The 26848-nt window shown below is 37.4% G+C and overlaps 4 protein-coding genes across 7 annotated transcripts in view; 3 read left to right on the top strand and 1 right to left on the bottom strand.

Moving 5' to 3' along the window:
- The first annotated feature begins 5536 nt into the window (after positions 1 to 5536).
- On the top strand, positions 5537 to 8733 carry LOC107736873 (POU domain, class 5, transcription factor 1-like). 3 transcript variants are annotated; one of them, XM_016548244.1, is made up of 6 exons: positions 5537 to 5922; positions 6037 to 6569; positions 6652 to 6763; positions 6857 to 6987; positions 7784 to 7948; positions 8064 to 8733. In XM_016548244.1, exons 1-6 carry the CDS (start codon positions 5823 to 5825, stop codon positions 8325 to 8327), a joined length of 1305 nt encoding a protein of 434 aa, XP_016403730.1. In that variant the 5' UTR covers positions 5537 to 5822; the 3' UTR covers positions 8328 to 8733. The 3 variants fall into 3 exon arrangements, with proteins under 3 accessions (XP_016403730.1, XP_016403729.1, XP_016403728.1); XM_016548243.1 differs by having other exon boundaries at positions 5538 to 5698; positions 5823 to 6569; positions 8064 to 8728; XM_016548242.1 differs by having other exon boundaries at positions 5538 to 6569; positions 8064 to 8728.
- fut7 (fucosyltransferase 7 (alpha (1,3) fucosyltransferase)) lies at positions 8630 to 12191 on the bottom strand. Its single transcript, XM_016548245.1, has one exon. The coding sequence runs from the start codon at positions 11961 to 11963 to the stop codon at positions 10773 to 10775; it is 1191 nt and encodes a 396-aa protein (XP_016403731.1). The 5' UTR covers positions 11964 to 12191; the 3' UTR covers positions 8630 to 10772.
- A 6837-nt stretch (positions 12192 to 19028) lies between these two features.
- Positions 19029 to 22625, top strand: LOC107736903 (chloride intracellular channel protein 1-like). Its single transcript, XM_016548293.1, has 7 exons — positions 19029 to 19287; positions 19665 to 19774; positions 20056 to 20181; positions 20378 to 20484; positions 20739 to 20914; positions 21087 to 21302; positions 22566 to 22625. The coding sequence occupies exons 1-7, from the start codon at positions 19252 to 19254 to the stop codon at positions 22623 to 22625; spliced, it is 831 nt and encodes a 276-aa protein (XP_016403779.1). The 5' UTR covers positions 19029 to 19251.
- The window catches only part of LOC107736872 (patatin-like phospholipase domain-containing protein 7), a 26105-nt gene continuing 21760 nt past the window's right edge, over positions 22504 to 26848 (top strand). Inside the window, exons 1-8 of one of the 2 annotated variants that reach the window (XM_016548241.1) lie at positions 22504 to 22777; positions 23244 to 23290; positions 23842 to 23910; positions 24541 to 24628; positions 25161 to 25240; positions 25578 to 25666; positions 25795 to 25935; positions 26062 to 26221. In XM_016548241.1, coding sequence (XP_016403727.1) covers positions 23246 to 23290; positions 23842 to 23910; positions 24541 to 24628; positions 25161 to 25240; positions 25578 to 25666; positions 25795 to 25935; positions 26062 to 26221 — 672 coding nt within the window. In that variant the 5' untranslated portion in view covers positions 22504 to 22777; positions 23244 to 23245. Of the gene's footprint in view, positions 22778 to 23171; positions 23291 to 23841; positions 23911 to 24540; positions 24629 to 25160; positions 25241 to 25577; positions 25667 to 25794; positions 25936 to 26061; positions 26222 to 26848 lie in introns of both variants that reach the window. The other variant, XM_016548238.1, reaches the window with a different exon arrangement.

Raw genomic sequence — 26848 nt, 5'->3', positions numbered from 1 at the left:
AAATAAACATTTTCTATTTTAATATATTTTCAAATGTAAAGCTGAATTTTCAGCGGTGATTACGATAATCTTCAGTGTCTCATGATTCCCCATAAATTTTAATATGCAGATTTTTATTATTATAAATGGTTGAATACAGTTGTGCTGCTTTTTTGTGGAAACTCTGATACTTTTTCATAATTCTTTTATGAACTGAAAGTTTGAAAGTAAAGTGTTTCTTTAAAATGGAAATTGAAATACACCAACATTTTTTAATCATAGTTTATTTCCAAGCAATTAAGATGTTCTGTGTCACATAAATTAAATAAGTGGCTATTCAGAGCACAAGTGTATATTAAAGAATTAATACATTTGACTATTGAAGATTTATATTGTATTATATATTTACATAAAACCTCTCCAACGGATAACCATAAGTAATGAATTATATGTGACATTACAGTAAATTACATCACTTTAAATGCACTGGGGCAACTATTCCATAAATCAAGTTGGATCGTATGGATGGTGTTGCATCAGCTAAATGAATATCAAGGACTGTCAAAAGTGTATGTTTGACCTCAAATCATGGATTCTTCTGAAACACCTGTCAGTGTCTCATTTCTGTTAACGTTTGTTTTAGGCTGGAGCTGAAAAAAGCTTGTTCTCTGAAAGAAACTGAAGCTGAAATGTTTGTTTGTCCTCTCCAGCTCATCCATCTAAACAGAATGTGGCAAGAGGAGACACGACCTCCCCCAGTAAAGGCTCTTTTCTGCGATGGGCCACTTAACTGCCTCATAAGGTGTGGTTCAGAGGAGCCCATCACAGATCCAGCCTCATTGAGGTGTCTGTGGGGGGAGAGCCATTAAAGGCCATTGTAACTGTGAATGGTGAGGAAGGCAGCCATAGGCCACCCGATCAAGATATGTGGGGAGAGAGGCAGTAGTCATCAGCAGGGTGTCAAAAGCAATCAAAAGGCCATCGGACCGATTGTATAAGTGAATGGGGCAGAGGGAAGAGAGGTCACATACCTGTTTATCAGATACTAAAACCTCCGGGTCAGTTTTATATATGTAAGAAAAAAGTCATTAAAAAATCAGACACAACCAAACCAAACCATTTTTTTTTCATGCTTTGGGCCTACATTAAGTCAGATTAATATATATAAAAATATCTTTAAAATGATCTTTAATATGACATAAAAATACATCTCTATAGTATGCTATAGCATGTAGTACACAACATGTTGTCTATGGTTCTTTTAAATTATTGTCTAAATATTGCTGCTGTCGTTATTATTCAGAAGGCTACAGTTAACCGCTGAGAATAGAAATAACACAAATCAGCTTCCATATTGGTTTTGATAGATAATAATTTGATATCAGTGATATTTTAGTGTCACTGAGAGACTAGTACGGTTTTTGTTTGTTTGTTTCAGTTTTACTTTTGTGTTTTTCATTTTTAGTCTAAGCATAATTTTAATATTATTATTATTATTTAGTCGTGTTTTTGTCATTTTGTTAGTTATTGCCTTTTTATTATATACCCAAAAAGGTTTTTTCATTTTTATTTCAGTAACTATATAAAATGTAAAATGTTGCTTTGGCAAATAGTTTAAATAAAAGAAGTTCATTTTTATTTCAGTTGTAGTTTTACTAACACACCAAGTAACTACATAAAATGATGCTTTGGCAAATAGTTTAAATAAAAGAAGTTCATTTTTTTTTGTTTCTTTTGAATTAAGCCAATGTTTAATTAAAACATTTTTATGGTGTTTTTAGTTAATAACCCCGTTTCATACTTGCCATGATATTGGATATAAAAGTGATATCAGAAAGCAACTGAGAAGTTTAAAACGGTAATTTTACTTAACTTTTTCCTAAATGTTTTGATCAAATATGTATATGGGTTGTTTGTATAGACACATGTAAGAGCTTCGTGTTTGCTTTCCCTGTATTTCCTTCCTCCTTAGATTGTGATCTTCAAACACAAAGCCATCATTTCATCTCAACTCGTACTTTACCACATATACGCCCTTTTATCAGCAACGACACTTGGTTCTCGCATATATAATCTATAACTCTGATCCAACTGATATAGACGTAACCTTCTTCTGAAATGTTCCAGAATGCATTACATGTAAACAAGGGTGGGGTGATGCTGTTGCTCCATATTACTGAGCATCCGGTTCAATAATATTCAGTAATATCACTGAATAATGAAGCTAAGAAAAGTTTTGCCGACTATAGATTTTACAGTACACAAGCCTGCTAAGCAGAGCCACCTGGGAGCCTAATCCTGGTTCTGCCGTCCCTCACTGGGCCCATGTCATCTCTTTCCACTTTCTCCTTCTCTGTCTGCACTTTACATAACAATCCCCACCCAAGTCCATGGGCCAGCACAATGCCTGCAGCAGTGGTTTGATGTCTTTTAAAAGCTTTGACTGGCCCCAGAGGCCTCCTGTGTGTCCTTTCCTAGGCTTTGTGACCAGGAGAGATGGACAGCTCAGTTGTAACCTATAGCTCATGGTCTGCAAGAGTGTGTTTGAAGGCAGGGGGTTGATTGTTCTAGATTTGAGTTGGCTGTGCTTGTGCTGATGGTGTGTGATGCTCAGGGTGGGTGGTGAAACATCGGGGAGATTAGAATGGGAATCAAAGCAGATTGCTGAGGTATATATGCTGCCGTTCAAAAGATTGGGATCAGTAAGATTTTTTAATGTGTGTTTTTTTTTAAAGAAGTTTCTTATGCTCATCAAGTCTGCGTTTATTTGATCAGAAATAGGCTACAGAAAGAAACAGTATATTTACTATATAATTTATTCCTGTGATGCCATTACTCCAGTCTGCAGTGTCACATGATCTTTCAGGAATCATTCTAATATGCTGATTTATTATCAATGTTTGAATGTTGTCATTGTTTTGCTTAATATTTTTTTTGGAACGTGATTCTTTTTTAAGGATTCTTTGATTAATAAAAAGTTCAAAAGAACAGCATTTATTTAAAATAGAAATCTTTTGTAACAAAGTTCAAAAGTCTCAGCACTTTTTTTTCTTTCCTGTTTTGAAAGAAATTAATACTTTTATTCAGCAAGGATGTGTTAAATTTATAAAGAATTATAGTAAAGACTTATATTGTTAGAAAAGATTTATATTTTGAATAAATGCTGTACTTTTTATTAATCAAAGAATCCTAAAAAACGTATGACAGGTTCCAAAAAAAATATTAAGCAGCACTTATTATTCTAAGAACGATAAAATATCCAGTTTTTCTTCTTTTTTTTTTTTTGTAATTAGAATGTTAAAAGGTTATGCAAAGCGTTTCTTAGAACATATACAGTCGTTCTGATAAGATTTTCTCTCAACATCATGAGAACGTTCAAATAACACAATAATTACATTCCGAGAATGTTGTCCTAAGAACGTTTTCTCTGAACTTTATGAGAATATCAAATATTAATAAAGTTATAAGAACGATACATAAACATTACTTTGAGAACATTTTGTCCTTATATAACTTTTAAACGTCTGTAAAAGTTGTGAGAACGTCCCAGTTAGCTGGGAAGGTCCTAGTATTTTTATTTATTTATTTCGGAAAGACGTTTAGTCAGCTGAACATTTGGTATATTGTGAAACAACAGCATAGCCTACAATCTACTGAAAACACTGTACTTGTGTCCCTCACAGCCTCGTTTTCGTTCCTGTCAACAATTAAATAGCCTATGGCGCTACCCTGACTAAGGTTTATAACAATAAGACTCCGGTATGTACATGTTTATGCTGGAAAGAGACTTTGGGATAGTGTGTCCGTGAAACTTTGCCAAGTGTTTGTTTCAGAGGAGGGGGTAGGGGTGGAATCAAAGGGTTGCGACTTATTGTTCAGTGCTGAAAGGCGGCTAATGGCCGGCCATCGCAACTCTGGATCTGAAAGCGGCGGGAGGCCTCGGGCTCTTCTGGCACAATACCTCCCCCATCCACTTTCATGCGGCGCGTCTTCCTGCCGCAATCTGCACCGATCGGCTCTGTCGGGGGTGCACAGCTGTATCGATGAGTCTGCAGAGCTCTTCCAAACTGTAAACAATGTGTAATGAAACAAAAAGCATGCTTGCCAACTGATTATGCGTTTAAGCCTGAACGAAGCTTGCGCTACTTATTATGTCTGTATAGTGTAGGCTAAATATGTTATTTTATATTATTTTAAGTCGTCAAATTAATTTAACCAATTTCTATACTTAATTGTTTAATATACCAAATTCAACTCTTTTTTTTTTTTTCAGGTTAGTTTAATATAATTTGAGTTTATAATTTAGCCTCTCCAGCTAATAGGATTAAAAAGACAGGAGCTAAACATTTTTTTTACAGTGCACTAATAAAATATAAAGATAATAAAATAAAAGTCTGCTTAGAAAATAGTCTTAAAATCAGGGAGAAAATGCTTTTTTAATTTATTTGGTATTTATGTTTATTTATTCATTTATTTTTGGGTGGGTGCACGGGGAGGAATGAGCGATATGGGAGCACACTTCTGCATTTTGAATATCGGATTATAAAATGTCATAAATGTAGGATTTCACACCATGATCTGAGACAACTTTTTTATAGGCTACATTATGCGTTTCATTGACTACTGTGTCTGAATTGTAATTGTGCGCATTTATTATTTTCTTACCATAAGCCTAACATTTCGTTGCAAGTAGTTTTAAGCGTGTAGCCTAAAATTATTATTATTTTCGAATTAATTTCTTATTGGTTAAAACTAAAGGTGAACTAAAATGATATGTTTTTCCACATCACTGCAGTATTAGCCTATTATTTTTATTTTCAAAATGCTCTTGCATGTATAAACGGCTCCTATCAGTGATTCAACAAGCAGCGGGAAGGTGGGAGATGTGACGCTTGTAATCCAATTGCTTATCAGCAACAGACAAACATTTCACCTTTTATTTGTCTCTCTTGGTCAAATAGAACAGCAAAAATACACGTGAATGCAGTTTTACCGATTATACAGTTTTATGATATATTTTGTTTTATTAAATAAAAAAATTTTTTTTAATGACGTGGTAAACGGAGTTTAAATGTAGCCTATAAAATGTCTCTTAAAACTTGCTGTTCACTTCGTGAACAAGAAAGTGGATTTTCCCACGGATGTCAAGAATTTCAATATCAAGAAAGCTCATTAAGTGCATATTACTGAAACAAAGTTTACTTAATGTGGCTTGAATATAATACACACGTGAATACGTAATTCTGTTTGTATTGTAAATACTCAACATGCATAAGAGAAAGCTTAGCCTATTATGCATTTCATCTTATGAATTTTCAAAGGTTTTACTGAAGTTAAATATTTATTGGGAGTAAATGTATGATTTGTGCACTTTTGGAAAATGCAAATAGCCTATATACAGATACACCTCACATTTCCAAAGACGTCCTCACCCAATGAGAAAACCAAGTTCATTCACAAATTCACCGTCAGCTGTGGCTTATTGTCTCAGGTGACCAATAGGAGAGGAGATGGTTAAGACCCCAGCCTCCAACTCCGATTGATTAGGAAAACCTGTGTGGGCCAGGATCAGAATTGAGATTGGGAAGAGTTGGTGTTGGTGAGTTACTAGCCGGTTCTGAAGGCCTAATTGATGGCCGTCACACAAGGACTCCGCACATTTCCACACAGGCTGATACTGGCACGCACAATCTGAGGCTTCGAAATCTACTTTGTTTTAGTAAGTTTGGTAATTCTACAAGAAAATCCTGGCATGGAGCTACTGATCGCCGTTTGTTGATTATCAAACCAACAGCCTCAACGCTTTCTTGCTTAAAACCTAAAGAAATTTTTTTTTTGAGAAGATGACGGAGAGACCACAGAGCCCGACAGGAACGGACTGCAGACCCTATGAAGTCAACAGGGCCATGTACCATCAAGCCCAGGGCCTGGATGGACTTGGCGGTGCGTCCTTGCAGTTCGCTCACGGCATGCTTCAGGATCCAAGCCTGCTTTTTAACAAAGTCCATTTCAACGGAATCAACCCTGTGACACACCAAACTTTCTTCCCATTTTCAGGCGATTTTAAAACGAACGATCTGCAAGGCAGTGATTTTGCGCACCCCAAACACTGGTACCCGTTTGCTGCACCCGAGTTCACCGGGCAGGTCGCGGGTGCGACGGCAGCCACCCAGCCGGCGAACATCAGCCCGCCTATCGCTGAAACCAGGGAACAAATCAAGATTCCAGCTGAGATAAAAACTGAAAAGGATGTTGATGAATACACCAATGAAGAAAACAAGCCGACGTCACAATATAATCTCACTCCCGGGACATCATCCGTACCCACCGGGGTGAATTATTACACACCCTGGAACCCCTCGTTTTGGCCTGGACTATCTCATATTACGGCCTCCGCAAATATTTCTCAAGCTCCCCCGACTCCCTCCGCATCATCCCCATCTCTGTCTCCATCTCCACCCGGAAATGGGTTCGAAAGCCCGGGCTTTTTCAACGGAGGTTCCGCGCAAAACATCCCTTCGGGTCAGGCGCAAAGCGCAGCCAGGAGCAGCGGCTCCTCCAGTGGAGGGTGCAGTGATTCAGAGGAGGAGGTAAGGCTTTTGACCTAAATTAAAGGTTAATTTATTTACCTTTGTCGTTTTTGGGTATAATTTAACAACTTTCCATTTTTAGGAGAATCTGACTACGGAAGACTTGGAACAGTTTGCTAAAGAGCTCAAACACAAACGCATCACTCTGGGCTTCACGCAGGCAGACGTGGGGCTCGCGCTGGGAAACCTGTATGGTGAGTTTCAGGTCTTTGACCATTAGGGCTATATAAATGTATGAATGAAAATAGTTTCAAGCTAACTGTTTAAACCTTTGTGTTTTTGCCTAGGCAAAATGTTCAGTCAGACGACTATCTGCCGCTTTGAGGCTCTCCAACTTAGTTTCAAGAATATGTGCAAACTGAAGCCGCTGCTCCAGAGGTGGTTGAATGAGGCAGAGAATTCCGAAAATCCTCAGGATGTAAGTACACTACATTACTGTAAAGTGCGCTCAAAACGGCGACCTCTGTCGTTGAACCTGATACTATTTTACCTCCGCTCAGTCGCCTGTTTACTTGTACACGCGGTGGCTATGTTTGGAATCCGTGGAGTCGCTATGGGATTGTGGGCCCATTGCACAAAATTTGCTATAGGGCCCCCTCAAAATCACATTCAGTGAGGGGGGGCCTCTGGGCCCTAGACACTCTTTCCCCCTTTTTCCCCTCTGTTGCTATGCCCATGTTTGAAATAGAATACTAGCCTAGCCTTTTATTACGTGAAACAGTTGAAAAATGATCTTATAACTGCTATTAAATACTGTAGTATACGGTGAGCTTTTCAGGTGTGATACATTAGACCATTTCACACTTCCATACTGTATACTTTGTGATATCACCATTTATTTACCTCCGAAGTAAACAAAACTGATTTTATTAAAGGTATTTTTATTATTATTATGTTGAATGCATGTGTGTATATATAATGCAACATTTACTTTTGCCTCAGCCTTCAGTTTTTTATTTATTTATTTATTTATTGCTATTCAAATTAAACTTTTGGGCACCTCAGCTGTAGAATATCAAGCTACAAGACAACCTGCAAAAAGAGTTAATTATGTAATACATATTTGACCGTTCAATACAGTGATTGAATAGTGAGCATAAAGTGTTCCAGAAATGCTTGCATAATTGCACATTGTATAGTTTTGTTTTAAATCTCTTATTGCATACATGTAGAACAAGTTTGTCTCTCATGGCCAATTTTTCGATATCTTCCAGATGTACAAAATTGAACGGGTGTTCATTGACACAAGAAAAAGAAAGCGGAGGACCAGTTTGGAAGGCACAGTCCGTTCTGCTCTGGAGTCGTACTTTGTGAAGTGCCCCAAACCCAACACTCTGGAGATCACACATATATCTGATGACCTCGGGCTGGAGAGAGATGTAGGCATGCCTCAAAGTCTTTGGATTCATCATATTTAGATCCGTCAGTGCTTCTAGAACCCATTTGACCTAAACGGTCTTTTTTTTTTTTTCTTTTCTTTCTCTCTTTCTTTAGGTAGTACGTGTGTGGTTCTGCAACCGTAGACAAAAGGGGAAACGTCTAGCGTTGCCATTTGATGATGAATGCGCTGAAGCACAGTATTACGACCAGAGTCCACCACCTCTGCCCCACATGGGTGGCACAGCCCTCCCAGGGCAAGGCTATCCTGGACCAGCCCATCCTGGAGGAGCCCCTGCCCTATACATGCCTTCCCTCCACCGACCGGAGGTCTTTAAAAACGCCCTGCACCCTGGACTGGTTGGTCACCTCACCAGCTAAACAGGTGCTTGCCAAATTTTAAATAGAGGTGCTCCAAGCCAAGCTATGGATCAAATCAGCCATATGATTTATTTTTATGTAAACCTTGCATCTGTTTATTTGGTTCTTTCCATATGTGCCTTGTGACGCTCTGATTGTAAAGTGTCTGGTTTAGACTTGACCTTGTACACTAGCAGCCTAATGGGTGCCTTGTTGAACTAATGCGTTTGCACATGAAGTCATAGGTTCAGATACGATTTTTATAGTTTTTATGACTTTTTGCTCCTGTATCAATTTTTAATGTACATATGTTTGTCTTATTCAATATTTGATGATTTCCAAAGTATATTTCCATATTTGTCTTCATACTTTGTAGTTTTCCCGCCACATTTCTATGTGAACTGGCAGCAAATTCAAGACTTAGATCTTGTATTTTGACTAATTACTTGATTTTTAAAGAGATGGATTTTTTAAATTATAATTTGGAGACCTTTTTTTAGATGGTTTGCAAAGGACATCAGTCACTGTTCTTTTTTTTCTCTAAATGCTTGCACTCTCCCATCTCCAATTGGAAAATAATTCTAGGTGTAATATCTTTTTATCAGGGTGATTTATGGATGAAATTTGCTGCCAGTTTGGAAGCCTATATGTGGAGGTCGTGTGCCTTATCTTTTTGGTGTGTTTATCATGCATGCTCATCCCTATGCAATGTAAATGAAAGCCATATTTGATAATTTATTGAAACTCTGCTCAACACATACAATATCACTGGGTAGCAATTAAACCATTTCCATTGACAGTCACTACTTGTTTGTTTCTGGGACTTAATCAACCTGTTGCTCTTAACACTTGTTTTACAGATGAAGTATCTTGGTTTAAAACGGTGTTTCAGGATCCAGATGTTTTATTGTATATCGACTGGCGATCCAACACCGAACCAAAATCTAAACTGACAATTCACTGCAAAAAAAAAAAAAAAAGCATGTTTGATATGGCGCAAACTAACCAAAAATGTATGACCCACCAGTTTTAAAAAAACCTATTTTATAATTTTGCTGGTTTGCTTGCAAATATTTGTTCCGACCTTCAAGAATCCTTGTACACAGGATATATAAGCATGTTGACAGGAGAGGAAGCAAGGTTTGCACATTGCGGTTTCAGTTTGGCACCATGGCCCCAGCAGCTTGGATAGCAATAGAACTTCTGTGTTTTTATGCTTGCACAGGTGCACACCAATGCGTGATGCTTTATTTATACATAAATGGTGCTGCTGATGCTGTCAGTATGAATTCAAATAAAATATTGCGTCATGTAGCCTGTAAAGTGCTTAGTGGCTATTCACACAGAACGTTTTTGCCTTCCACTGCACTGCTTTCCCATTGTTTTTCTATGTAAGCGTGTGCTAGATGGACACAATTTTGCCCATTGTGCTCATGTTTTATTCAGCATTTTGCGCATTACTCGAAATGTGCCGCAAGTTAAAAAGTTCAACTTTTAAAAAAGCATGTATTTAGACTTGGCTTTTTTTCCCCATTCCACTGTTCTGCGTTTGGCTGTTTTTAAACTTAAAAAGCATCCTGTGTGAATGGCCGCTTTGGGACAACTCGCCTAGAACACTTTTTCGCGTTCTACTGCACTGTGTTCTAAAAATGGTCTTTTGATACTTCGGTTTTTCACCTTGTGACTCACGTTTTTGCGTTCCGCTGCACTGTTTTTCCACAGATTTTCTATTTAAACATGCTAGACGGACGTCTTTGCATTCGCATTTAGCATGAGACATCATTATAAAAACGCAGCTCTCAAATAGTCTACACCGTGCTTTTTTTTTTTTCATTCCACTACCCTGTTGCTTGTTTTTTGTGCATTTTTTGCTTTATGCTGCTTTTCAATTGCATTTCTGTCATGCGCTATTAGACGTCTTTGACTGTTTGTCTCCCATCTTTTGCAGCATCTCACCAACGACATGTTCTAAAAACGCAGTGCTCAAGATAAAAGTTCCACTAAGCATCCCCCCCCCCATTGCACTACCCTGTTTCTCGCATTTTTGCTTTCCACTGCGTTGCCTTTCAATTTTTTTTCCTATGTAAACATGCTCTAGATGGACATCTTTGACCTTTAACCATGCTTGCATCTCGCAATTTTTGAAGCACTAGTGTTCCAAAAATGCAACAGTTATGTTAAAAGAAGTTCAACTTAAAAAAAAAACAAACGAACACCCATCTCTAGAACTTGTATTTTTGCATTCAATTTTTTTCAGTAGTTTTTCTATGCACGCACTAAGACAAACGTCATTGAACATTGCGCTCTTGTCTTTCATCTTTTGCAGCATTTTGCGAATGACCATATTCTAAAACCAGATCTCTCAAGCTGAAAGAAATTCAACTTTTCGAAAGTCTGCAGACTTTTTTTTTTATTTATTTTTTTTTATGCTAAAACGTGTTCTGTGTGAAGGGCCCCTTAAAAAAACTACCATTTTGCCCATGCTCTCAAATCCTCATAAACCTTTTGAGTTGGAAGTTGTCCGTATATGGGACAGATATTGCACAATCGTTCTCTCCAGTCTGTATATAATTTGACCATATAGTCTTGCCTCCAGGTTAAATATGCATTATACTTCTCTGGATCTTTAGTTAGGCCTCTCAAATACTCAGCCAGGGCCTTAATTGATTTAAAATCATCCACATGGATGAAGGAATTCGGAGGCGCCACGGCTTCATAGTCTCTGCGTGGCGGTCCCAGCACCACGGGCACGGTCCCAGCCTGGAAAGCGTTTCTCCAGAGCTTCTCAGTGATATATTGCGGAGACTGTGTGTTCTCAAAGGCTAGGTAGAAATAACAGCGTGAAATCGTTGGAAGCAGCGCCTCCTTCGGTAGAGGTTTTTTGGCGGAAAGGCCATACAGTTGCACATTGAGGTTCTTGTTTAGCTCCTGGAACACTGCGCTCCTCTTGTGCCGTTTTTGGTAGTTGCTAACCACCCAACAGGCGTCATAACTCTTGTTTTTTGGGATAACTAAGTCTAGACCTGGTTTCTTTCTCTGTAACAGCTTCCCATAGGGCACAGTGATGTCAGCATGAGAGTGATATGACATGGTAAGGTTGAAAAGGTTGTTGTACGGTGACCAGTTGCTGTTGTTTTGTGGTGCTTCTAAAGAAAGCCATACCCACCTCTGTTTGGCGGGCCGACGGAGATGCACTGGAAGGTGCTGTTTATGCAGCTTCAGCTCAAAGTGATGAAAGACCACTAGATCGGCGCTCTCATAGAGAGTGCGATTGTCCACTAGCACACATCCAGAGATGCCGTAGTCCCTCAGACACACGTCCCCTGCAAGGCTGTACCGGGTGCCGTACGGCCAGTGCCATAACAGGATGGTGATATTATTTGGGAGTGATACATTGCTGCCATTCAGATGTTGTGGTTTATTAACCACCAGCAACCAACTGTAGATAAAGCTGATGGCCAGGAATAAAACAAGCAGAGTCTTTGAGGGTTGCAGATGCCTTTTCCTCCACTTTGCGATACATCTTCTGCTGGAGCCCATAAGTGTGCTGTGGAAGTAGCAGAACTGGGCATTAGTTTGTTGTTTTATTATATTTTTGTTGGACATCATGCAAGGTCTTGGCCTAAAACTTGTGGTTTTGTCAAAGTCAGTATCCATGTCATTTTCTTCCTTCCTGTAGATGACAAGTGGAGTGACCAGTAGAGGGTGTGTCTCTTCATTCAACCAGAATCCCTGGTTCGCTATCTCGCTTTCTATGTCTTTCAGTCAAGAAATTGTAATGCCATGCAAATGCTGTCAAAATGAACACAAGCACATCAGGAAATAAAATTTTCTTAGTTTTTTTTTTTTTCTTTTCTAAAAGCCTAATTAATGTGGTATCTGCAAAAAAAGTTCAGAATAGCTCTTGCTACACAAAATCAAATAGAACACAAAGTACTTGTGAATCAGTGTTATTTTAGTATTATGTATAAAATTAAGGTTGAAAAGGTTGTTGTACGGTGACCAGTTGCTGTTGTTTTGTGGTGCTTCTAAAGAAAGCCATACCCACCTCTGTTTGGCGGGCCGACGGAGATGCACTGGAAGGTGCTGTTTATGCAGCTTCAGCTCAAAGTGATGAAAGACCACTAGATCGGCGCTCTCATAGAGAGTGCGATTGTCCACTAGCACACATCCAGAGATGCCGTAGTCCCTCAGACACACGTCCCCTGCAAGGCTGTACCGGGTGCCGTACGGCCAGTGCCATAACAGGATGGTGATATTATTTGGGAGTGATACATTGCTGCCATTCAGATGTTGTGGTTTATTAACCACCAGCAACCAACTGTAGATAAAGCTGATGGCCAGGAATAAAACAAGCAGAGTCTTTGAGGGTTGCAGATGCCTTTTCCTCCACTTTGCGATACATCTTCTGCTGGAGCCCATAAGTGTGCTGTGGAAGTAGCAGAACTGGGCATTAGTTTGTTGTTTTATTATATTTTTGTTGGACATCATGCAAGGTCTTGGCCTAAAACTTGTGGTTTTGTCAAAGTCAGTATCCATGTCATTTTCTTCCTTCCTGTAGATGACAAGTGGAGTGACCAGTAGAGGGTGCGTCTCTTCATTCAACCAGAATCCCTGGTTCGCTATCTCGCTTTCTATGTCTTTCAGTCAAGAAATTGTAATGCCATGCAAATGCTGTCAAAATGAACACAAGCACATCAGGAAATAAAATTTTCTTAGTTTTTTTCTTTTCTTTTCTAAAAGCCTAATGTGGTATCTGCAAAAAAAGTTCAGAATAGCTCTTGCTACACAAAATCAAATAGAACACAAAGTACTTGTGAATCAGTGTTATTTTAGTATTATGTATAAAATATTATAGTATTTATATTTTCAGTTTTCATTTGAATTTTAGTTTGTTTTAGTAGTTTGTGCTTTTGTCATTTTTATTGGTTTCTGTTTAGCTTTCATTTATATTTCAGTTTTAGATCTAGTTTTTGTACTATTTTAGTACTTTCAATTAGTTGCCAGGTATTTTTTTTTTTTTTTTTTTTCAAAAGTGTTTGTTTGTTACCAGTAATCACTGTTTTGATGGGGGTACCCTCCAAATGTTTTAAATCAAGTACATTCAGATGAGATAAAGACTCTAGTCATGTTGTGATTAGAGTCTTTAATAAAACATGTATTTTATATCAAGCAAGCATATCATCTCATATGGGCCACACATGACACGCCAAACACTTTGGTAATTCCCCTTTCATCAGACACTTTTGCACACAAATTAATAAATTAATGCAACTGCAAATATTGTACTTCTAAAATAGCTTTGATAAATGAAAACATTTACTTTTGTGCAATGCTGTCAAAAATACTTGGTGCACAAATTTTTTTTTTCTTCTCATTTTTGTTTCATAAACATGTAGCTGTGGCTGGACCGTAAAGGATGAAGATCTCATTCCAGCAAAAAATAACAAAAGGTATTGCACTGACAGTTTCTGCTGAGAAGATGCTTTGTGCTTCAGGAATGTAAGAGAAAGAACGTAAAAGACAAATGCTTGTAGTAAAAATGCAGAAGATCTAAAGAACATTACAATCTAAAGCACATTAAAAGGTCAAGGGATGGCAGAATTCTTACCTGTGTCTTTGGGGAACGTGTGTTTTGGTGAAGACCGCTGCTGTCGAGTCCCTCGAGAAAAAGTTGCGATGTGGAGGCTTGTCCTGTCATTTAATGATGGAAAGATTTGCGCAATGACTCACTCTCGTAGGAAACAACTGCTTCCTGTTAAGATCACTCTTATTTTATGTTCTCCATTTCAGATGTCTTCCCCTCCCATTTTGCATCGCCCCTTGATCATTAAAGCATCTCACATGACACATTTCCTTGTTAACAGGTCAAGACTGAAGAACACTGTGTTGCCTTTCAATGCAACATACTGTCTAATAAATGGCTGCTTGATGTTTACTACCTGTTTACTACTTGAATTTACTACAAACCATGGCTGAAAGAGCAGGACGATTGAGAAACGTGGCATTAGCTTTTTCAATTCTGTGTGTATCAGTGCATGTATCAGTGTCTGTTGTGGTTTCTGAACTCTGTGCAGAGGGCACTAAAATACTACAGGAGGAGGAAGTGAGTGGTTACGAAACTTTTTGCTTCACTCTCACACATTCATCCTCTCCTTGTTGCCGCCCTGTGCCTTTATTTAAATAGAGAAGTGAAAAGTGACACTTGCAAACCTTAATGTATAATGTCCCCCAAGAAAAAAGAACTAGAAATATTCTTATAAAGGCAGAAATATGAGTAAAAACAATGTGATATCACTGTTGGGCATGCATGGGGTCTTTTGAGTTTCCATCTTATAATATATAAAAAATAAATTTATAAACCAAGAGAGAGACAACGTAAAGAACAAAACTTGCTGGATAATGACAATTTTCTTCTGTAGTGCTGCTTTATAAAACTCATTTCATAATTCAATGAACTTTGCGCTATTATTGAACTAAACTGAATCATCACTGAACAGGAAAACTATGTTGCGAGGTGGTGATTTCGTATGAATTCATATGAGGTGAATCACACACAAATATAAGATTGTCGAAAAAAGTAACCATAAAGGCCGTCCCTAAACATAACTTTCACATGGGAGTTATAAGAAGAGATCACAAGAATTCATATGAATTAGCCTCTAATAATTAAAACACAAAATATGATTGCTAAGTTTGTGTTGTATAGTTGAACCGATTTTGCTTCATAATTAAGGAACTTGGCAACATTCACACTATTATTGAACTACACTGAATCAATACTGAACAAAACTGAGTTGAATATTGACACCAGTCTATTTAGTGCTGCTTTACTGCTGAAATTCTATTTTTCATAATTGAAGAATTTTATAACATCAATAGGCCTGTTGTTTTCTTATTACTGTGAAGCTGCTTTGAAACAATCTGTATATAAAGCACTGTACATAAATGTGACTTGACTTAAAGACAAGAAAACATTAGATGAAACGCTCTCAACTCTTCATATTCATGTTATTAGTATTGAAAAGTGTGTTTTCGGAACCCTAATCACTTATTTTTTACTCTTGCTTTAAACAGCAGACCAAGCATTGCATCAAAGACCTACTGAAAATATCAGCTGAGCCCAGCATGACCTTTTAGAAATGCTAATGTTGGTTGACCAACATGTTCTCTCTGGTGAATGTGGTTGACCAATGCTGTCTTGCAATTTTGTAGTCAAAAACTGTGTTGTCATCCTCATTTCAAATCTGTATGACCTTATTTCTTCTGTGGAACATGAAAAAAGATATTTTGACAAATTTCATAAAATAAAATTCAAATGTTGTTTTTGACCCCACTGACTTTTGCATGGGCAAAAACAACTGAAACATTCCTCAAAATATTTTCATTTTTGCTCCACAGAAGAAGGAAAGTCATGTTCTCATTTTGTTTTTGCTGTTGTATGTCAGAATGTCATGTACTCTAATGTTGTGCCTCAGAGTTACATTACCCAAACTCAACACTAGATGGAAGTGTTAATTTTCTTTTCTTCTTTCTTTCTTTCTCTTTCTTTCTTTTTATTTTTAAAAGAAAACACTAAAATGACCCTTGAACTCTCATCACCTGATTAAAGTGTATTCATTCACAAAACAATGTTTTTAAGGTAAGGTGGTTTTTTTTCCTCTCAAAACAATAATTTCAGATGTCTGAACAATCAGTTTCTTGTTCACATCAGATTTTAATTTCTTATTGATATAAGCAAATTGCATGTGTTTTGGCACATGCATGCATATGCACATGGCTCGTTGATCAAAACTGAGTTGATTCTCAATTAAATTGTCGACCTCTTCACAACTTCTAAACATTCTTTCATCATGTGAGCCATCATATGCAAAATGATCCATTCACACATGCGTGCATATTCCATAAATATCTGACATGGAATGGTTGTAATGTCTGCTAAGTTGGCAAATGGCTTGCCATTAGGTTTGCAAAGGGGCAGAAAATTTCCGGAAAATTTTTGGAAACTTTCGGAACGTTTTCAGAAATTTTCCAGAAAATTTAGACCCCTTTGCAAAAACGTCACAACCCTAAACAGCAGCAGCTACAGCAGTACTGTAATACATTTATATTTGTACAGTAGATTTATCTGTAGAAATGTGTTACATCATGTAAACTGAAAATTCACAGTTGCTTACTGTGGAAGAGGAAGATGTAAGAATCTAATGTAAAAATGTCTCTGAATGTTGATTTAGAATATTACAAGTTGTAGTGGAATTTAAGTGAGGAAACGAATATCATGTCTCATCTTAAAACGAACATAAAACAAACACAACAGAACTATATAAAGGCTTTTTACGTGAACACATTTAAACTAAAAGATTAACACTTTCATTAATTTAGAACACTATTCCACATAGTAAAAACCAGGGTTGTGGACTCGAGTCACATGACTCGAGACTTGACTCGGACTCGGAGTCCCAAATTTGATGACTTGCGACTCGACTCGACATAATTAAAGAAGACTTGAGACTCGACTTAGACTTTGACAGCAATGACTCGAGACTGGACTTGGACTTGAGCCCTGTGACTCGTGAGACACTAATTTGGGCAAAGAGCACTAATGACTTGTTTAAGACTTGAAGCTAAAAGTTGAGGACTTGCAACTCGACTTGGACTTGCCTGTCTTGACTCGGGACTTGACTTGGGACTTGTCTGTCTTGACTCGGGACTTGACTCGAGAATTGAATGCAAAGACTCGAGGCTTACTTGTGACTTGCAAAACAACGACTTGGTCACACCTCTGGTAAAAACATACATGCCAGCTATACTGACCTGATGCATACATATAGCTGAAGGCTGACTGATATCGTCTTGGTCTGGTCTGGACTCGACTCTGGAGCGAGATAAGGTAAGGTGAAAATAAGCGGGACAGTCTCAAAACTGGCCAAATGGCAGTTCCACTTTTCACCACAGATTTACATGGTAAAATTTGTGGGGCGCTGTTGAGTTCGGGAGGACGCCGGTGTTCTGACAAATAATGCTACCTATCAACAGGTGACAAATAATGCTAGGCTACCTATCAGATTATGCTACCAACACTGTATTTATCCTACTGTAAGGGTAGGTTTAGGGTTGGGGTAGGTGTACATGTTAATAAAGCCTCACACCTTACGTGTCTGCCGAAGCTTGCGATGAATTTTAATATATCCTGCGCACTTTATGATTTAAAATTGTCAAGAAAATCCGAAAAATATTAGTTGCGGAATGCTGAACACATTTACAGTTTATTATTTATTCAGTTTATATAGAGGTCTATGTTTTGGGTGAATATTTAGCTGCGCCTGCTTTTGGCATAATTACCCTGGTAATTTTTACAAGGGGTGATACCCTATTTTTCCAGATTAAAACTGGTTCAGTCGACGTTGCTTTAATTCATTACTAATAGTTAAATGACTCAGACTATTTTGAACAAAAGCAGTGTGGTGATTCAGGACATTTGTCCTCTGTGTTAACATGTAGCTTGTGTTGGAAATGGGTGTTTGAATAAAGTATTTTGGTTCATTTGGCGATTCTTACAGCTACCAATAACAGAATAGGGCTTTTAGCTCTTCACCATATTTAAATTTGGCAGAATTTCACAGATTTTCCCAAACATCAGTGCACAAAACTGTAGTAAATTAATTAAAATCATAATGTTGGCATAATTCAATGACACTGGTTTAACGTGTCTAACATTTTTTTTTGCATTTTGAAACACTTGCCATGTTTCTTCTGTGAAAACAAAAAACGTTGGTGTGGTTACAACATATAATACAAATTGAAACACTAAGTATTCAAATTAATGATTTGTCATACACGACTAAATGCCAGAGTTGTCACACCTCATACCTGTAGAAAATCACTCTCTCCCGACCCTTTTTTCACTGGAGTATCTTTACCATCAAACAAAATTCAGATCAAGGGTCAAAGTTCTTCAACAGTGATCAACAATACATGAATTAAAAGTATCGTTTCAGTTTTGATGGCACAAAATATAAACCAAATTACCATATCTGCAGAATAAAGCATAGAGTGTGCATGAAGCTATACATTTTCATCAAAAATCCAATCCAAACATTTAAATCAGTTATCATTTACTCATTATTTTTGACACAAAGTTTAGCAAAATGTTTATTTTTGTCTTACATTTTATGGAAAAGAGCAGTGTGAACATACAGTAAAACATCTCCTTCTGTGGTCTATGGAAGAAAAACAAAATCATATGTGTTTGAAACAACATAACAATGATCCAAACATCCAAAAAAATAAAATCAGTTATCATTTACTCACTCATTATTTTTTACACAAAGTTTAGCAAAATGTTTATTCTTGTCTTTCATTGTATGGAAAAGAGCAGCGTGAACATACAATAATACATCTCCTTCTGTGGTCTAAAAACAAAATCATGTGTTTGAAACAACATAATGTGTAAATGATAACAGAATTTTTATTTTTGGGTAAACTTGGGTAAAACGACTATAGACTGGACACTCTATGCCTGTATAGCAGTGGAGAATGATGGGAGTAGGACGGAACAGAGCAGTTTAGAGAGAAACTCGCTATGACTTAAGCAGCAGAGAATGAGGGAAGATACAGGTTGGACAGGTTCGGCCAGTGGGCAGGTATTCCAAACACTCAAGACCAATGGGGTGTGGTGGGAGTTTGGGTTCTGTCTGAAAGGAAAATGATAGAAACTGCGGTTGGGAGAGGAAGACGGAAAGGTGCTGCTTTTAGTACCATCAGTACAACTTAATTCTTCAGAGGTCAAAGCAGAAGACAGACACATCCAAGTGTGAACACGTGAGGTGAAGTGGATTCTAAGGAGGCTCTGAGGATTGATGTAAACTGACTTGATCCAAGACAGCAAGAGATCCTGGGCAACTGAGACGCTGCAGAAAGAGGAGGAGGTAGAGGAGGACCAGAGATGGCTGAAGCAACAAAGATTGAACTATTTGTTAAGGTTAGAGCTTAAATAGTCCGTTTGTTGTTGTGCTTAACTTGACTGACTGAAAGATATAAGACGTAAAAGTTTGTCTCTTGTGATCTAACCCTTGCTCGAAATGGTTGTACTTCCAATCATTCCTATGACATTATCCTTGAAAACAACATTGGTGGCCTCGAAATGGTCTTGCAGATTTTAGAACTTATGATAAGAGCTCTAAAACAAATCTAAACAAAGGCTAAATTATTTTAAGCAAAAACATGAACATCTTAATGCTAATGCCTGCTAATGTTGTGGTACTTTTTCAGGAAGTATAGTTCCATGTTTCTACTTGTACATTAAATAATTTACATTTTAGGAGTTTTAAAGGGTTGCTAACTGAATGTTGTCTTCAGGCCAGCGATGATGGTGAAAGTGTTGGTAACTGCCCATTTTGTCAGCGGCTCTTCATGATACTCTGGCTGAAGGGGGTCAACTTCACCCTCACTACAGTGGACATGAAGAGGTGAGAGATGTCAACATCGGGATAACAGTTCTTCTCAGATTCTCCTAGACAACATTGAGATTAAATGGTGTGCTAAATTGAGATCTACAGAAGATCTTTTCTTTTTCCCTGGAGATAAGGAGCCCAGTAATCTCACACATCTTTTTTTTTTAAAGAAAAAAAAAAAGATCTCAACAATGTCTCAAACTGTACTGCAATCAGAGATTTAATATAATCTCAAACATTTCTCATTAAGTTCCTTAAAAAAAGGATCTGTTTATTTATGATTTCTTTGTTTCTAGAGCTCCAGAGGTACTAAAGGACTTGGCTCCAGGTTCTCAGCCCCCTTTCCTCATCTATAATGGAGAGGTCCGTACTGACACCAACAAAATTGAAGAGTTTCTGGAAGAGACCCTTGCTCCCCCACAGTGAGTATGCATTCATAGCACCAGATCAAAGATTTCTAATATTTTGTTGTGAGCTCCTGAAATATACAAGAATTCCTGAAAAAAAATATCTTACTGTTTGTACAAAATGCCAAAATGTCTTCCACTACAAATTCAACCTTTTACATAATGAAATGGAATTTTGTTAAACTTGTTTTGCATTGTTTTTGCATTACAGCTATCCCAAGTTATGCTGCCGCTATAAGGAGTCTAACATAGCAGGAGATGACATCTTTCACAAATTCTCGGCATACATCAAAAACCCCAATCCTGGGCTCAATGACAGTAAGGGTCACCCTTCTCTGAAGTTGTTTGGCCAGTGAACAGTAAAGTCTGTAACTGATGAGAAGGCAGTGAACCTTAGAAATTAGCTTCAAGACTTGAAGCCATTTTATGTTTGAAATATGGAGGCTGTCACTTCTAAAGCATTTGGAAAAACTTGTTGCTCTAAGATCGATAGATAGATAGATAGATAGATAGATGGATGGATGCATTTGAATATCAATACATTAATGGTATGGTTAATGTGTGCCTTTCAGTGCTGGAGAAGAAATTTCTAAAGAGTTTGATGAAGTTGGATCAATACTTGTTGACTCCTCTTCCTCATGAACTGGACCAGAATCCAGATTTGTCCCAGTCCACAAGACATTACCTGGACGGAAATGCACTCTCTCTTGCTGACTGCAACCTGCTTCCAAAACTCCACATTGTCAAGGTTCTTGGTCATTTTTTCCCATTTAGATGAAAAATTCAGTAAAGTGTATATTGTAGTACTGATATAATACAGTTGCTATTTAGTGGAGGGAATGGGGAATGTAGTGAAATCTTCATTATGGCCATTAAACTTCATCTAGTTTATAGATCTAAATGTTTTGTTGACTTTATAGGTGGTGTGCAAGAAGTACCGTGGTTTTGAGATCCCTGCAGAGCTAAAAGGCCTCACAAAGTACTTGGACAAAGCATACAAGGAGGATGTGTTCCACCTCACCTGCCCCAAAGACAAGGAGATTCTGCTTGCCTACCATTCAGTGGCCAAATATCTCAACAAGTATTTAAAGGATTTAAAGGAGGAGGAGGAGGAGGAGGAGGAGGACAAAGATTGTGTGGAATTTTTTGTAAAGTTTTTTTTTTTTTTTTTGGTCTAATGTGTACCCAAAACGGCCTTTATTATAAATATATTCTTAATGGGAATTTTGATTATCAGAGTATATTATGGGTGGAGGTTGTTTTCGTTTATCATTTAAAAACCACAATTGTGAATACCAGATGCCTGCCTTATTCGTTCCTGCCATTTTTAGTATTTAAATGTGTCACATTTGTCTGTGGTTTTGATGAATTACTTTTGTTTGATAGCCACTCATTTAGAAACGTCTGTGAATGTTGTTTTTAAATCTGTGTGAAATGAGACATAATTGGTCTGAAATTCTACCCCATGAGAAAAAAGAAGACAAAGCAATAGACTAAACAACTCTTACAATTATGTTATTGATGTCAAAGGACACCAGAATGTATAAAACAGCTTGCAAACCAATAAAGTTCTTATGGAAGAAAAGTGCTTTATTTGATTGCATTTGGTCAAGCTAAGAGAACTTACAGAAACACAAATATACACTGAATTTTCTCACCACTTTTTCTACTGTCAACAAAACAAAACATGTGGTCTGTTACAGTTAATATTATTAAGTTCCATGTGCATGGTTTTGAATGAATTGTATGGCTACGGGTTTTTTTTTTGCGTTTATGCGTGACTGTTTTGTGTAAATATGAAACAAACAACAACGCTGTTAATAGCACGTTAATATTATTAATACATTTGACATGAATGACATTTACTTTTAGTTATATTACACGCCATCCTTTTTATTTTTAATGTTATGGTTTGCACAGTTATGGGTATTATCTTGGTATTGTGTATGTTGTTTTGTCTTGCATGCAATCAGTGTTGCCAACTAATTTTCAGGGGAAGTTGCTAAAGGAAGGTTGATTTGTTGCTAGGATGAACAACAGGACTTCAGAGTACGAGCAAAATCTGCTCTGGAGCACAAAAGCAGTGTTAAGTCGCTGGGGTATAGTGTGTACTGCTAGGCATCTTTGGTTTCCTCTTTTTGTGTAATTTTAATGGTAAATTGTGCCTTTTTATCGTTTGAGTCACTTATCAAAAGTTGCTAAAAGCTGCCAAATAAATAAAAAAAAAAAAGCTAAATTTGTTGCTAGGTGCTTTTGGAAGAAAAAGTTGCTAGGGTAGTCTGAAAAGTTGCTAAATTTAGCAACAAAATTGCTAAGTTGGCAACACTGCATGCAATATATATAAAAAATTAGTAGTCAAACAACAGCGATCCTGATTGGCCCCTTGATGTTGTTTGTAGCCAATGAAACTGCACATCACTGCCACGCCGAAGACTGTCAAGGTAACAGCAGAGATTTGATTTCATGGGGCGAAAAAGGAGCTGCCAAAGTTTACACTGGAGTGAAATTTGTGTGGAAATGACAAGAAAGTGACCCAGCCAGCAGCTGTGGTATGAATAAACAGTTTCAAACGGGATAATTTCCGGACCGGTCTTCAGTTTCGCTGTCTTTAGTAAGTAAGCTAATGAATGCTGGCTAATTAGCATATTACTCTTGCACGTATAAACCACCTGCTTTTTGGTAAGATATGTATGCTTTATTGATATTTATGTACAAAGGGTCTAAGCCTAAAACAGAATTCAACTGTTTCTAAGAGTTGACGTTGTTGTTTACACTTTAGATAGCTGTAACGCCCATAACACTAATGAATGTTATCCCTGCTTCAATGACAACATAAACACTGCTTCACATTTAACTGGAGTGCTTATTTTTCCATAGGATTACATAATAAAAGGGTTTGCAAAGGTGTGTTAAGCGCAGCTAAAATAGAAGTTCGTCTTTCAACACTTTACTCACAGAAAAGTTCAGACTTTTTTTGACACTTTTCTTGCTCTCTGTCATTCAAGAAAACAAAACAGTTCATGTTTTAAATACAACTAAATGCATTCTCCATAAACTGAGTGACTTTGACTTTTTAGAAATGGGAGAGAATGAGAATGACGATGGAGATCAGTGCAAGTATCCTGTAAGTATCTTGCATCTCACTGTCTCAAATGTCATTTTATGTTGCAGCTGGATTGTTATGCATTTGTGTCAACATTATCAGTTCATGTACTTTGCTGATTGTTTGTCCACTCCCTATTTATTAAAAATGTACAGTATGGTGTTTGAAGAATGGCCGCAAATAAGTTTGGAATGACATAAGGATGAATAAGTAATGACAATATTTTTAGTTTTGGTGAAGAATGTTAGATTAGTGGTTGAGCTGATAGATCTCTTTATTTTTGCAAGGGGAAGTGCTTTTGTGTTTTTGCACATGACAGGAAGCAGCTGAGAAAGCACCGTCCTCTTTGAGTCTCGTTTGAGCTCAACTTTTAAGTATAAATATGATTTCAAAGAAACCCCACATGAGCTGTTTTTTTTTTTTACTTGTATTGTTCTGTGGAACAAATGTAAATAAATTATACAATACAAATATAAAAGGGTGTTTTATCCAGAGGGCTTTTTATTTTCAAACCAAAACAGAGACATAATTGTGAATGTATCTTACTGTTTGTGTATTGTTTATTTCCTCAGGCTATTATTGGGAGTGAAATTCGTTCCCGCCTGCAGCAGTTTGTGGAGGAGAGGATGCAGACCACCATGGTACACTGATGTGTTCTCTGAATTAAGACCTGTTCACACCAAGAACGATAACTATAACAGTGACTATATTAGCGTCCACACCAATGCATGATAATGATCTGTTTATTATAAGCAAATACTGCAGTTCTGTTGTCTGCTGCTTTAAATGCTCAAGTGCTTTAACGTCAGGTGGATTCTGATTTGCTGTCAATGGTTTTATCTTTAATCTGATGGAAAAAAGTTCCTCTGTGTTGTTATCGTTATAGTTGAGATGTGGAGCTGTCCTTTTAAATTTAGAACAATTTTTAAAACCATATTGTTAATGTTCTTGGTGTGAACGGGCCTTTACTCTGGAAAGCTATCTTTTCCCACATTAGTTTCCAGTGCAAAGGGAACTGCATCTGACTGACTCAGATCAGCTGTAACAAGTTACAGAAGTTTAATCATGTTTCGGTTGACCGATACGCCCATTTGAATGAGATGATTATTTCTTGCAGCATTTTTGCCAATATTATTTGCTCTGTTACTGAAAATGTGTTTTGATTAAAGTAAAATCAAAAGTCCAGTAGTAGAGGATGATATTTATAATTTTTCCTGTAATGTCAGATAAATTCCCTTATCTTACATCTTTGTGACTGTTGTTTGTTCCAGCTGACGGGCATATTGATCAGTGCCGTGGTGGCTGTGTGTCTGATAGGAATCTCTGTGCTTTTCTTCTACCGCAGATATAAACTGGCGAGTATGTTTCACTTCTGTGCCCAAAACAGATGTTTTAAGTCCAAAGAACTGTATACTGGCTTGAGCATCATGTTGTTTTTACATTGTTGCTCAGTTCTGATACTTGAATAAGAGCCTTGTGGTCATACCATTAAACATTTTGGGATCAGTAAATGTTTTTCAAATGTTTTTGAAAGATGCTCACCAAGTAAAAACAGTAATATTTTGAATTTTCATCAGCCAGTCTTCAGTGTCACTTGATCTTTCAGAAATCATTCTAATGTGCTGATTTGATGCTCAAGAAACATGTATTGCTATATCATATTATTATCAATTTTGAAAATAGTTGTGCTGAATTTTTTTTTTTGTGGAAATAGAAATATTTGTTACGTTTTTAAATGTCTTTATAGTCACTATTGATTGATTTAATGCATCCTTGCTAAAGAAAAGTGTTAATATCTTTACAAAAATCTCACTGACCACCAAACTTTTGAATGGTAGTGTATGTCTAGAGTACTGCTATTCATTATATGTTTGCGTGTGTGTGTTTTAAGATCAACAGGCTGGTGTTCCTCGCTATCGCTTCAGAAAAAGAGATAAAGTGCTCTTTTACGGCAGGAAAATCATGAGAAAGGTGGGTCACGCTGAAATCCATTTGCTTACCTGTGATTTGCACGCTGTTTTATTTGGTGATCAATAGTCAGATTCACAGCAGTCTATTTGTGCTGAAAGATAAATAGATGAGTGTTCAGACTGACTCTGCAGAGACTTGCTTCACAAAAACGCATTTATAAGTGTAATTAACTGACATCAGCTGAAACTTTAGTCTTCCTCCACTGGAGGGCAGTATAGAGTGTGCCAAGTGGCATATGGCCATCCTGTATGTGTGGCACCTGCATGACTAACAGCCTGCTATTTTTATTTACTCTCCATCCTTCACTTTTTTCTATTTTTCTTTTTCTATCTTTCAGGTCCAGACCTTGTCCTCGACACCATCCTCCTCTTCGGTGTCTAAGCAGCGCTCTCGGAAGAGGCCCAAAGTTCTTAGTATAGCACGCAGGTTTGTTTAGCTTCTCACATACCTAATTTTTACAGAGCATATGCATCTCGTTTTATCACCCACACAATTTAAGTCAGGAGCTGTCTGATCAGTGCTTCTTATTTTACTCCTGCTACGATGTCATGCAGGATCTTGCGGATCAGGAAGGAGCCGCCCACTTTGCAGCCCAAAGAGCCCCCTCCCTCTCTCCTGGAGGCAGATCTCACTGAATTTGACGTGCAGAACTCAAACCTGCCCTCAGAAGTGCTCTACATGCTCAAGAACGTCAGGTGAACAACTCCGACCCTGTGGGGGGTCACATGATCGCAGCTGAACTGCATGCAAATCGCATGGTACTTTTTCAGCCTAATGAAATGTCTGGTGTTCATCTAAAGACGAATGTTGATCCGTTTCAGGGTACTTGGTCATTTTGAGAAGCCTTTGTTTTTGGAGCTGTGTCGGCACATGGTGTTTGTGGAGCTGCAGGAGGGAGAGGAGCTGTTCAAGCCCGGGGATGATGACGACAGCATTTATGTGGTTCAGGATGGAAGGCTGGAGCTTTGCATTCATGAGATTGTAAGGATGAGCTTTAGAAGTACCTTTTGAAGTACTCCATTACAGCACTGGTTTAGAGAATGTCAGTTGACTCGCTCATCAACCTCATGCACATGACTATTAGCCCACTACGCTTCATTACAGGTTAACTTATTATTTAATCTCGAGTTAAGGCTACATTTAACCCTAGGTTAAGAAAGGTTTCTCACTTGTAATTTTGAGAGGAGGTAAGCACCACTTTTACCTATGAAATATGAATTTTAGATATGTATATCTAAAATTGCACTATATTATTATTATTATTATTGTTATAAATTTCTATATATACATATTTATATATATAATATATGTATGCAAATATGTACATATGTACAATATGTATTGTTATAAAAGATTTATATTTTGAATAAATGCCATTCTTTTTAACTTTTTATTCATCAAAGAATCCTGAAAAAAGTATCACAGGTTCCAAAAAAATTTTAAGCCGCACAACTGTTTCCAACATTGATAATAAATCAGCATATTAGTATGATTTCTGAAGGATCATGTGACACTGAAGACTGGAGTAATGGATGATGAAAATTCAGCTTTGCATTACATGAATAAATTATGTTTTACAGTATATTAAAATAGAAAACCTTTATTTTG

The sequence above is a fragment of the Sinocyclocheilus rhinocerous genome, unplaced genomic scaffold, assembly GCF_001515625.1.
Source record: "Sinocyclocheilus rhinocerous isolate Xijiao unplaced genomic scaffold, SAMN03320098_v1.1 scaffold192, whole genome shotgun sequence".
In the NCBI taxonomy this organism is placed as follows: Eukaryota; Metazoa; Chordata; class Actinopteri; order Cypriniformes; family Cyprinidae; genus Sinocyclocheilus; species Sinocyclocheilus rhinocerous.
Note: the sequence above shows the minus strand (reverse complement) of the source record. Positions and strands in the feature narration are given on the sequence as shown.

Bases quoted from the DNA above. Each gene is read 5' to 3' on its own strand.
- LOC107736903 (XM_016548293.1), top strand. From the start codon at position 19,252: ATGGCTGAAGCAACAAAGATTGAACTATTTGTTAAG. The intron at 20,182-20,377 runs GTGAGTATGCAT...TTTGCATTACAG, and splicing joins GAGACCCTTGCTCCCCCACA to CTATCCCAAGTTATGCTGCC. The intron at 20,485-20,738 runs GTAAGGGTCACC...TGTGCCTTTCAG, and splicing joins CAATCCTGGGCTCAATGACA to TGCTGGAGAAGAAATTTCTA.
- LOC107736873 (XM_016548243.1), top strand. From the start codon at position 5,823: ATGACGGAGAGACCACAGAGCCCGACAGGAACGGACTGCAGACCCTAT. The intron at 6,764-6,856 runs GTGAGTTTCAGG...GTTTTTGCCTAG, and splicing joins CGCGCTGGGAAACCTGTATG to GCAAAATGTTCAGTCAGACG. The intron at 7,949-8,063 runs GTAGGCATGCCT...CTCTTTCTTTAG, and splicing joins ACCTCGGGCTGGAGAGAGAT to GTAGTACGTGTGTGGTTCTG.
- fut7 (XM_016548245.1), bottom strand. From the start codon at position 11,963: ATGGATACTGACTTTGACAAAACCACAAGTTTTAGGCCAAGACCTTGC.